This window comes from Lates calcarifer, linkage group LG14 (genome assembly GCF_001640805.2).
Source record: "Lates calcarifer isolate ASB-BC8 linkage group LG14, TLL_Latcal_v3, whole genome shotgun sequence".
NCBI lineage: Eukaryota > Metazoa > Chordata > Actinopteri > Centropomidae > Lates > Lates calcarifer.
This window is the reverse complement of record NC_066846.1, coordinates 12864415-12876980: the sequence shown is the minus strand read 5'-3', so window position 1 is coordinate 12876980 and position 12566 is coordinate 12864415. Positions and strand designations below refer to the sequence as shown.

The window sequence follows — 12566 nt, the reverse complement described above, 5'->3', positions numbered from 1 at the left end:
TAGCCACATGCTAACACGCTAAGTTTTTATTCCAGCGAGCATCCTCCACTTGTCTTAATGGAGCCTTGATGATGAGATGAGGTGGAGGAGGAGAAACAAGATCATCTTGATCTGGAAAACCCAAAAGAGGAAACAGTAAAAAGGTAAAAACACCTCAGAGTTAACAGTTCTTCACTTATAATTCAACATGCCACTAAACCAGAGGCCTGAACGAGCCTGTAAACTTCAGCTGGAGCTTCATGTAGCTTCATGGAGGAAATAATTGAAGGAGTGAATATGTGTTGTTTCCTACAGCTGCCACTAGATGTCACTGAAGAGCTGTGTTTTTCCACTGGTTGCTGCTTTAAAAGGGCTGGTTTCTTCTTCCAGGAAACTTTTAAAATATGAAGAATTCTGAATAGAGTTTGGTGTGTTAGTTACAGCGACAGCACTTCCTGCTCTAGAAGCTGGTAAATGCTGTGTTTACTTTGCAGAGACTGAAGTGAGGAAAGACAGCGGTCAGTCACTGTGAGTACAAACCAAACAAGCGTCCAAACACTGATGATGTGACATCATGTCAGAGTTTAATCTGAGAAAATCTTCAAGGACCTGCAACAGTGAATGTCAGATTTTTCAAACCGGTAGATTCCACAGGATTTAACTGAGACGTTCAGATATCGTACAGGGAGAAACCGATCGGTTAAATTCTCTCATAATCGGCTGTGAAACTGGGAGGTGAAGAAACTCGAATCACATTATTTGATAAAAAGATAAAAACTGTACAAAACAACAGATGACAGCAGAGAACAATTTAAGGATGACTTTTTTTCTCCATTTAATGCTGAAATAAATATGTTTACTGTTTAGTGTGCAGGTGATTACTGAGAGTCATCTGAAGAAAACCAGGCTGCTCTAGTTTTGCATAATAAGGTCTACATGATGGATTTAAAGGGAAAAAAACAGTCAACAAATGTGCAAACAAGATGGTGGACACACTAGCAGTAAAGTTTTAAAACAAAAAAAAATGGGGATGACTTGTAACGTGAGGAATCTCAGGAGTTAAAACTATCAGATCTGGATTTTAAAAATGTTTGTTGATACGAGGGGTGATTGATACGTTCATGGTCTACGGTCGAAGGAGGAGAGTTTGTTACCTGAAACGTCAGCTCTGTGGCGTCATCGTCACGGTCAAAATGGCGGCCGCCGAGCTCCCTCTCCATCTTGGAGAAGAGGGAGTCGTCTGAGGGGCCAAATCAGGTGAACAGTTCAGGTGTTGGACGAGTTCAAATCCACGTTCAGAGGACGACTTTCTCAGACAGAAAAACCACAAACTTTCTGCATAAACACTGAACTCATCTCCTCCTTCAGGCTGTAAACGTATCAGTCGCTCCTCCTGACACAGCACAGCCCCTGAACGCATCGTCTCCAGTAAACTAATCTGAAAGCTGTAAAATCCTACATGTGGGAGGTACAGTAGATCAACAGAAGGTTGACAATCTTAATCTGTGTTTTTTAACGTGGTGACTCATGATCGTTTACTCTGAGTAGAAATGAGTGTTTTTTTCTTTTTTCCCAGGTCTGCCTCTTCATATTCAACCCTGTCTTCTCCACTCTGGTCCCTAACCTGACGACTTCTCTTATTTACAAAAAAACAAAAAGAAAATAGGAATACAAAAACTGATCGGTCAGTCAGGATTCCTCTTGGAACAGATTAACAAAGTGCCATTTCCATTATTTGTCTTTTTAAAGTAAAGTTCTCTGGTCTTTTCAGGTCTGTCTTAAAACACTACTCGCCTGTAATGTAATTAGACTCATTATTCCTCTGTTCATACTGGCAGTGACGTGATCCCTTCATAAGTCAAAGATGAAGCTGAAAGGAGGCTGCGGCCGTGTGGATATTTTCAGCACCAAATTCTCCTTTTGTGTTTTTCTGTCTGATGCAGCTTTGAAGGGAAGCACTGTCCGAGGAAACACAAAGAGAGATTTTTGTACTAAAAAAGAAGTTGCCCGCCACAGGAGCCTCATATTAGCGTCATCTTTTACAGCGGAGTTGCAGTAGAGTATCCTTTAACAGCTCATGTGAATTAGAGGCCAATAACTCTTACGGTTTACATCTGGGTGTGTGAGTGCAGCGCTAAGACAGACCTGGAAACATCAGAGCATTTCCTTTCACCCCGCCACCCCCTCGTTTCCTCCACCTCCACGGTTGACAGGTAAAAACTGATCCCAAATTCAAGCTAGAGAGTCCTTCTCTCCCTCGACTGGTCCCCGTCACAAAGCAAGGCGAGCATCATCTCTGACGCTCTCTGAACGTCAAGCAGGGATCCACTGCCGTTAACAGAGTCAAATATTCAGCTCCTCTTGTCATGTCAGCTTCAATGTTTAGATCCGAGTGAATCTGAGATGCTTCTATGGTCAGTTTCCCTCTTCTCTTCCCTGTCAAGAGGATAAAACTTGAGCGAACAACACAGTGAAACTTCACCTGCAGGTGAAAAACTAAACAGTCCATTTTAATTCTGTGATTCCATCCTCGATGGATTTAGGGCAGGGGGAGTCTTTGCTTTAAAACTGCCGGTTTGAGGATTGTGGATCCGTTAATAATCCCCCTGTCTCCAGCTGTGCTGATGTAGAGTTCAGGTGAGGGGACCAAATCCTTTTAAAAAAAAAAAAAAAACCCCAAACGCATTGTCCTCTGCTGTTTAGTCGGGCATGTCGATGCAGAGTTTAGGCGGCGGGACAAAGTACTTCCCGGGGCTCTGCGTGATCACCACGCCCGTTTTCTTGTGGAACATGGGGGCGATCTTTGGCGGCGGCTCAGGGACGGGCAGGTCCTCCACCGCCTCGGGGTCCTCGCTGCGCTGGAGGTCGTAGGAGACGTTGCCGTACTCTCGCAGGAAGGGGAGGAGCTCCAGGAGGAAGTGGCAGAAGTCCTTGCGGATGCCAAACCACCCTAAGAACGTGAGTTAACAACATAGAAATATTATTTTGACTTATCAACTATTAAAAAACATGGATTAAAACAACATGGATATGATTCCTACAGAGGTTCCAATAGAGGTTTTTATATAAGAGTAAGATCATTTTTGTTCAAAGAGAAACATCACTATTTATCACAACCAGACTCCATTGACAAAAACAGTCATTTTACCTCTCAGAACACAGGAGTTCCTCATTGCTTGGATCGTTAGTTTCTCTGTGTTATTTTGACCTCAGTGAAGGATCTGAACACTTCCTCCTCTACTGAAAGTCGCTCAATAACACAAAGAAACTAACCAAACTAGGAGGCAGTATTCCAGCAGCTCCCGTGTTCTGCTACATAAAATTACTGTTTTTGTCAATGGAGTCTGGTTAAACAAAAAAAGGATGTTTGGTATTATCAGTAAAAACTGACACAAATAACCTTCTAAGCACCTTAGATTAAGTTTTATAAAAGCTTTATTAGAGGAAGATCACTGGTGTATCACTGCTGTAAGCAGAAACACTGACATTCAGCAGCCCACAGCACATTACTGGCTTTAAATACTCACAGTGGTTCCCTCCCTTCTGGCCAAAGGTGGTGGCCATGAGTGTGAGCAGGGAGAGCCAGAGAGGGACGAACACACACACGTAGCTCAGACTGTTGTGGCCGTCCAGCTTGTGCACCAGAAGGATCTAAAGAGACAAGTTAATGAAGCAAATAAAGTGTCTGTTCTAACAGTTTTTATGGTAAGAAGTTCATTTTTCACTCAGTATCCTTAAATAAACAGTAAATAAATCTTTGAACTGAATTCCTGAATTTAAAATGAAATGTGTCTGAACGTGTTTATGTCTTATGTTATTTTGATGCCCACGCGTGCGCTGAGTCACATTACCTCAAAGGTGAGAAGCGGTACGACGATGGTCATCCAGCTGATCGCCATGGTGATGTGAGTCCGCCGCTGCTCGGCGATGATGTCGATGGAGCGGAGGAAGAGGACCGACCAGATGATGTAGTAGAGGACTACAAGGCACAGGAAGGACATCAGGATCCACAGCGGGACACACACCACCTGGAAAACCACATCAGGGTGAGGAAGACTGATAATAACACACGTGGAGCTGTAGTGCAGGAGAAACGTGTCGGTGCATCTCACCAGCCACGGCCAGTTGATGATCCTGTCCAGCTTCAGAGCGATGAAGATGAACTGGAGGATGTTGACGGAACACAACACCTCCAGCTGAGGAGAGGGAGGGACACAGAAGAGAAAAACTCAGAGCTGCACTCACACAAAACAATGACGGCTGCTGAGCAGATTCTTTACCTCAAGAGAGCGGTCGTGTCTGAACCCCCAGACGCAGGCTGCTACAGAAACAGGCGACACGAAGAAGAGGGGCATGAAGACGAGGAGCCAGAAGTAGTTTCCTCTCGCCACGCGGTCGCACACCAACACCTCGAACATCAGCAACAGGACGTGGAGCCCCACTGCGATCAGCATGGCCTTGAACTCCACACACGTCTCCCCTTCAGCCCTGAGAGAAAACATAAGAAGGTTAAAACCTAAATGTCTGTATAGTAGCGATCAGATGGGAGAGAGGAAGACGTGCAGCAAAGTAAATGTATGAGGAGATAAATGAACCTCTGCTGCCTGGTTTAACCCTCCGAACTTGGGTATGAATGTGTGTTAAAGTCTACCTGTACTGAGGGTTGTGGGCCCAGACCCCAGTGCCCACAGAGGCCCCAAAGATGACCAACAGCTTCCACAGCCATATCGGGGTAAACACGGCCCAGTAGCTCCACTGGATGACTCCATCCAGCCTCAGGGACAGCAACACGGAGAACAGCAGCAGACAGGAGTAGATCAGGAACTTACTGCAACAGAGAGGAGGGAGGGCAGAGACATTTTAACTGAACAGCTGCAGGTATCATGTGAAATCACTGAGTTATGATGTTAGAAAACATGTAAAAATGATCGTGTTTCTGCTTCTTTAATGTGAATATTTACTTAGCATGTTCGGGTTTTGGTCTGTGCCTCGAAAATAAGATATTTTCAGATATAATCCTGAACTTAGGAAAACTTGAATAAACATTTTGCTGCCATTTATTGTCTCGAGACAGTAAGTGATAACATAATCAATAATAAGCTGCAGCCTGGCAGCACAGCTAACATGGCTAACGTAGCTACATATGTATAACTAGCAAGCCCCAAGCGTTAATGTAGCTAGCGTTAGCCGGGCCTAGCTTAGCCAGACACCTTCTTTCCGATGTAGCTTCAGTGCTCACAGTTACCTTTCAGTTTACGACACCTGTCCAGCTACTAGAAGTGTGTGTGCAGCGTTTCATACATATAAAACACACACTTGTAGAATATCTTCATACGGCAGCGCAATGCTAGGTAGCTACATAGCTAGTTAGCTAGAGTGCTAACTTCGCAGCTAACGTTACCTGGGATTGAAGTCCTGAAACAGTCCTCTTAAATTCATGGTGTAACAGACGCTGGTTAGCTCGCTAACATCAGTTCCCCGTGTCGTTGAATGATTCACCGCCTGATCTGTGTGCTACACATTGTAATGTCAGTGGTAGCTGAGCTTTTTGGTTCAGTTTCATTACAAGCTCTGTGCTAGCTAGCCCGTGTGTTTTGTTTTTTTTTCCACTTTGACCAACGTTCTCTCGGAAGTCACGTGACGCACGGAGAAAGCCGAACCAGTTCCGAAATCACAAATCGTACTAAAAGGGCACACGCCTCCTTTTTTATGATCATAGAGCAGATGAAGTGTAATATAAAGCAAGTATTTGATTTAATACTGAATAAAATATTGAATGTATTTTACCTTAGTAACAGAATATAACATATTAATCAAGTCATAACAACCTCACTCATATAAATAATGATTTATTTACAGTATGTACACATTATATACAGAACACAAGGAAATGTTATGTATTATATTTTCTAACAATGTCCATCAGTGATCACAGGATTAAGTTATAACAATAATAATGGTACAATTCTCTTATAATTGCTGATTCACTGTGATAGAAATGCCCCATTATTCATGATGGATGTAATCTGATGTTGGTCCTCTCTCTCTCTCTGTTTGTTTGTTTCTCTCAGTGCATGAAGACGATGAGAGAGGTGGAAAGGTCAGAGGTCAGACTGCAGGAGAAGCAGCCTCATGGACCAACAGGGTAAGTCATTTTCATACTGTTGACCAGATGTTTACTGTTGTTTTAGTAGATTTAGTGAAACAGAGACTTGAGGTAAAGTAGAGTTTGACCAGTAGAGCTGCTGCTGCTGCTGCTGTTGCTGCTGTTGTGCTGCTTTCTAGAGACCTGAATGTCTTTCCAGAGGAATTAGCTTGTTTGTGGTGTAAAAATCACTTTATAACTTGGTTTTCTAGGTGGTGGTGACACCTCCTGGTCAAGCCTGTCAATAACTTTGAATGGGCAGCATGCTGTGCTCACACAGTCATTTACTAATTAGGGAGAAACCTGGGTACTGAAGCTAATACCAGAAGCCAGTGTGAGTGTTTGTCAATCAAGAGTGTCAGTGCAACATTAAGGGACTGTGACATCTCCTAAATTCTGGGCAGAAGGTGCACATGATATGAGTTTTATACTTATTTTTGCACTGATAATGTTGTGTTTGTACATCCATTGTTGTTCTGAATGAATTTGGAAGTCACTCAAAACCCTTCTCCATAAAAAGCATATTATGATAACATTTGGAGGGTAAGCCAAGAAGTTAATAAAATGCAACATCCTACACCCTTATTGTTTTAGCTGCAGCACTCTTATCACCAAAAAGAGAAAATCAACATGGCTCATGGTTTACCATGTAAGTTCTGGGATCACTGATTATTTTAATCTTTGTTCAGCCCATCCTTCAGACCAGTCAAAATGGTGGTTTTATGAAAAGAACATTTGTAGAAACAGGGCAATAACTTGTTTGGTGATTGGCTGCTAATGTATTACCTGACTTAATTCACCCAATTTATTTATTTATTTGCAGTCATCTTCTAACTACATCGTTTTTGTTGGTCTGGTCTGGGTTTTTTGTGTCACCAGCCTCACCTGTGCACTTTAAAAGACTGTTCTCAATGGCAGAGGAGTCTGTTCAGTCAGAACAGCACAGCACGGCTAATTAACCTAAAACATGGTTTCTCTTGATACTTCATTTGTAAGACTAACATTTGTATTTGTCAGTTTCACATTCTGACCAGTAGATGTCGCACTGTTAACACAAAGGATCAAGAAATTAACCTCTTCTCAAACCATCTCTGAATGGTTCAGTGCCTCAAGTCGCTTCATTTCACCATCATGGAATCAGTGTCCATATTTTAGATGAAGAAGGATAGTATGAAAGGAGGAAGCTGAGAGTTATGATGCAGTGAATGAAATAAGGAAAACTGGGTCAGGAAGGTAAACAGCTGGTTGCTCCTTTGTTTGTTTGGCAGGATGTTGTTCAGACTGAACCCTGCAGGAAGTCATTATTGCCCGCTGCATTTAGACTGTCCTCTATCTATCTATTGGTCTATTGGTCTATTGGTTTGTTGTGTCATGAGTCACAAGGCTTCAGCTGTGGAAATGATGTGGGCAGAGGATGTGGTGGTCTCCCACATGGCCTCTTTTACTCAACATTTGAACTCTCACATGACCCAGTAAATCACTGTAACTGTGATTTCTGCCCTGTACACTGTTGAACATTCACTTTAAATATTTGACATCTTAAACATTTTCAGACCAAACTCTACATCGGGTACAGAGAGATCAAACTCTGGTGTGTGTCACTTGATACACTTCCTAGTATAATAGTACATTTAAAAAAAAAAAAAAAAAACTAGACATAGACCAGGCATAGAAATGTCAAACAAAGGCATTGGACATATATCAATGAGTAAGATCAAAAAATTCATAGACAGTGAGAATTCATGGTCATGGTCAAGTTCAAAGAAATAACTGAGGGAGATTTTGTCCTTTTAAGACACAGTGCTTAAGGTTTAAGACTTCAAAAGTAATTGGACAGATTCACATAAGTCCAACTAAATCATCACTTTTAATATTTAGGGGAAAACCTTTACTAAAGTCCTTGACTCATAGACATCAGCAGATACTTTGCATCGTCCCCTGAGCTCTTCACTGCAGCCTCTTTCAGATCTTCCTCGTTGTTGAGTCTCTGTCTTTAGTCTGGTCTTCAGCAGGTGAATCAGATTGACTTCGCCAGTTGTGAATATTCTACCTCCTCACCCTGAAAATGTCTTCAGTTGCTTTGGTCGTATGTTTAGGATCATTGTCCTGCCGAATGATGAAATTATGTCCAATGAGTTTGGATGCATTCGGCTGAATCTAATCACACAGAAAACTCAAAAAGTTGGTGTGCCAGCTGCAATGGCAGCCATTCGTGACCAAGCCATAACAGAACTACCACCACGTTGGACATATGATGTGGTGGCTTTGGGTAATGAGTTGTTCTTCCCACCATTGTGATAGTTTGTTGTTTCATTAGTCCACAAGAAAGCACATGCACATACATCCTGTTTTTCTTCACCAAATGATTTTCCCACTCATTAGCAAGACTTGTGCTGCAATCCATCCTCCACACTCTCAACTACCTTTGATTTTTTTTAGCCTCATTATCATCTTTTCACTCACATTGTCACCTCTTCATTCCCCTACCTGTATATACACAGTTTCTTCTCTTTTTATGTAAACCTACCCACATTAAATATTATCATACTAAACATAGAAATCGGATGCTGGATTTCAGTTTCTGGGACAGAAAAGACAAGAGTTTCCATCAACTCTGGATAAAATCTGCTTTCTTGATTTACATTTGTCACACCTTCAATAACTGTCACAGTTTTACAATGATCAAATGTTTCCACAACATCCCTCGGTTTTCTGCTGTCTGATACAGACATGTATTTTTAGCACTGAGGAATGTAAACTAAAAACAGGTAGGTGGTCAATTTAACGAAAATGGAAACACTCTGTGTTTTTCAGTCTAAAAATACTTGTAGTCTATGTGGAATTTAATGCCAAAACACCAAAATGCCCAAACAGTAAACCAGCATCAATGTTGTTGGATTTGTGAACCTTCATTTGTGATCGGTGCAGTATTGATAGAACAATATATCCCGATGTGATCAAACAGTGTAATCATCCAACATGATGGATATGGGTTCCTACAGAGATAGAACTTTTTATTAAAGAGCTGTTTAAAAAGAAATACCTCTATATATCACTACCAGACTCCATTGGCAAAAACAGTGATTTTACCAAGCAGATCACAGAAGTTGCTGGTCTACTGCTGCCTTGATCAGATAGTTTGATATGGTGTTGTGTGACTTTCAGAGGTGGATGAAGTAGATCCTTCACTTAAAGCATCTGACGACATTATGGAGAGGAAGTGAGATTGTTTTTGTTTAACCAGAAACAACCATTTTATTGTTACCAGATTCCATTGACAAAAGGTTAAAAAATCCCAGGGTGATCCTTTAACATCTAATTGCAGCAGCAACAGTACTTCAGTTCAACCACAAATTAAGCTGTTTCTCTGCCAAGCCTGTAAACTAACTTAGTTCCCACGACTGAACAATACTGGGAAAAACTGACTCATTGTTGAACATATTTGCTAACTACTGTCACAGATAACTTAAAGAACAAATTCATCAGCAGGTGCTTATCACTGAATGTGATAGCTGTAGGAGGAACCACTGACCTTAAACACAGATACATTAGTCAAAGTACATAATGTGAACACACTGTAATCATTTGTGTTTTATTTGAGTAATAATAACAATAATAAGAAATTAATGTTCCTGGTCAACAAGAACTGTAATTTAGGAAAAAGAAACATTTAAATAGTCACATTTAAATAAATAACATCATATAAAAATATAACTATAGATCTACTGGTTGGAGATAGATGTCCTGTTCAATGGCCACACTGTTGAGGGAGCGTCAACAAAAGTCTCCATTAGTATAGGGGAATTCTACTGTCAGCTCACATGACAGAAAACTAAGCTTAAAAAAACAAAGTCAGTTTCAAAACAATGCCATGATTGCTGATGCGTCCTGAACCAGGAGCTGGGCTCAGCAGATCTATCAGCATGTGTTCAGTTTCAGTGTGAACACAGCTTCAGACATTTGCATTTAAACTCTCCAGGCGTCACAATCTAAGCCACTGTCATCGATACCAGGGTCAAAGTTCATGTCTCCACTTCACAAAATTCCCTCCTGCAGATCCAGTGAGTCCAGCTCCAACTATTAGACCTCAGTAAGTGGTAGTGTTCTGATCTCCATGAACAGTGTTTACCAGTGAGCAAGACATCTACACTGTAGGCACTGCTATAGGCTGGAGGAACAATTAAAAGAAAATTAACTAGTAGTAAGACTTCCAAAAAAGAAAATCTGTTAATATCTACATACAGGAACACATTATACATTATTCCAGCACTTAACCTTTAAGAATCTAAAGAAAATAAAGCCTCTGACTTACCTCTTTTGTTTTCTTAGACCTCTGCATCTGTAAATATCCTGCAGCTACACCAACCACGATCAGCAAGAACAAGAGAGGTAGCATCAGTCTGGACCGACGGGGAAAATCACCTGAAAGATAGAGATAGATAGAGAAAGATAGAGATGAACAAGATGAGCCACTGTGACCGGAGTACCCCAATAATGAACGCACTGACATTTACTGGGAGTTATAATCCTTAAGACTTCAGCCCTGTTGATTTGATGGCATCATTTCTGCAGGAATGGCGGACTCCGCCATAAACAATAAAAGTACTAAATCAGATTGACTGTCGCTGAAAGAATTACGACCATAGAAAGAATCAAAAATTAGGTTTGATTTCATGAGGATTTCAAGGGTTTGTTTGGGTATGTTTAGAAATGAATCTTTCTGACACAGAAATTCAAAAGTTTTAATAATTTTCTCACCACTATTGTTCTTCTCTTCCTCAGGATCTGGAGTTTGAAGGTTTCTGGTAAATAGTGGCGTCTCTGTTGTCCCAGCTTTTGTTGGAGCTGGTTCTGGAGAAACAGGGGATTTGGAATGACGCACAACCTTAGATTTAAAGGTGACAATAGTAGTTTCCTACAGGGTAACAGCAAAAACAGAGTCATCACATGACCCTGTGACCTTGATTATAAGACAAAACATTGGTACACTTTATCAGTTTTGAGTCAACCAATGACACATCTTAAAAACTGAACTCACTGACAACAAGATGAACAATTGAGGACTGCATTTGGCTCTTTAACTTTGGGATGAAACATCTGTATCTCCCTCCATCTTCCAGCGTCACATTAGTGATCTTCAGCGATATGTTGCCTTGTCTCAGGCCTTCTGCGAACAGCGCCGTCCTCATCATGTACGATGGGATCTTCATGTCTGGAACCTCACGGGCGTCCCGGTACAGGTGGACATAATGGACCCGACTCAGCCGATCCCTGGGATCGGGCCGAAGGTCGGGCTTTGACCACTCCACTGTTAGTCCCACCACGTCTTGTGGAGGATCCACGCAACACGGCAGGACGACGTCATCACCCGGAGCGGCCTCGATTGGCTGATTGGATCCAATCACTCGGTACTGACCTGAGAAATGGAGGGAAATTTTAAAACCTACCGAGGAGGATGTGGAAGTCTGGAAGCTGCTTTGAAGAAAACATCTTCTGTGGTGTTAGCTTCTCTTTCATTCTTCTTCTTAGCTGTCAAGAAATCCCACAAAACTTTCCAGCAACATAAGACAACAACAGCGGTGATTTTCCCCTTCCAAATATTTTCACAATTCATTTATTAACCCAAAACATCCAAGATGAGGTCGCTAACAGTCCAAAACCCAAAACTCTGAGACTCTGGAGAAACTGCAACAAGAGGACGCACGAATTACTCAAAGGATTGGTCAACGTTATAGTTTCGAGATGAGATTATTCATCTCTTTGCACTTTTGAAAGCGTGTAGAGTATAGAGTATAAATTTCCAGTAAGCTTAATATTCTGCTAAATTAGCAGAACACACTGACCTGATCTAGACTGAAATACAGGTGCAGTTTAAACTGTGGCTTGTTGTGACACCGAAACAGAATTTATCACCAAAAAAAGGTCAAATGAAACTGAGGGGGACACAGCTGTCTGTCCCACAGCTGTTCGAAAGTAAACTACTGTGCCCATGTTTTTCATGGGGATGAACATACACAATACAGACACTTTTATAGATCAATTAATTAATTATCAAATCCCCTTCCAACAAAATGTAAAAAAAAGTTTTATTATTATCATTTCCACGTTATTCATCTGTGTGTCTGTATTATATATGGGATAACCTACATTTGGACAACCTCCAGTTTAAATCACAGCTTATGTTCAGTGATATATACATGATGATATCTTGATCTTACCTCCAGCAGGTGTGCAGGTGAACAGCAGCAAACAGGCGACGAGAGTCAGGCGTAGGATTAAAGGGGAGAGTGAAAACTTATATCCGAGCTCCTCAATGTCCATTTAAGCTCTCACAGTGATTTCACCTCAAACACAGTGACTGACCTCAGCTGCAGCTGCGTGGAAATGACTCAACTCGGAGCATATTTTAATCTAGTTATCTCACTCCGCCCTCTCACAGTTT

At 41.5% G+C, this 12566-nt stretch overlaps 2 protein-coding genes across 3 annotated transcripts; both read right to left on the bottom strand.

Moving 5' to 3' along the window:
- Positions 1–538: 538 nt before the first annotated feature.
- LOC108891961 (transmembrane protein 185A) lies at positions 539–5609 on the bottom strand. The gene is made up of 7 exons (XM_018689355.1): positions 5381–5609; positions 4631–4807; positions 4260–4467; positions 4092–4175; positions 3831–4007; positions 3507–3630; positions 539–2929 (listed from the first exon to the last, which is right to left on the bottom strand). The coding sequence occupies exons 1-7, from the start codon at positions 5416–5418 to the stop codon at positions 2679–2681; spliced, it is 1059 nt and encodes a 352-aa protein (XP_018544871.1). The 5' UTR covers positions 5419–5609; the 3' UTR covers positions 539–2678.
- Positions 5610–5811: 202 nt separating this feature from the next.
- On the bottom strand, positions 5812–12564 carry LOC108891964 (myelin-oligodendrocyte glycoprotein). Of its 2 annotated transcripts, none has more exons than XM_018689360.2 (5): positions 12343–12564; positions 11163–11540; positions 10883–10975; positions 10437–10546; positions 5812–10292 (listed from the first exon to the last, which is right to left on the bottom strand). In XM_018689360.2, the coding sequence occupies exons 1-5, from the start codon at positions 12443–12445 to the stop codon at positions 10269–10271; spliced, it is 708 nt and encodes a 235-aa protein (XP_018544876.1). In that variant the 5' UTR covers positions 12446–12564; the 3' UTR covers positions 5812–10268. The 2 variants fall into 2 exon arrangements, with proteins under 2 accessions (XP_018544876.1, XP_018544875.1); XM_018689359.2 differs by having other exon boundaries at positions 5812–8230.
- Between the last annotated feature and the right edge of the window lie 2 nt (positions 12565–12566).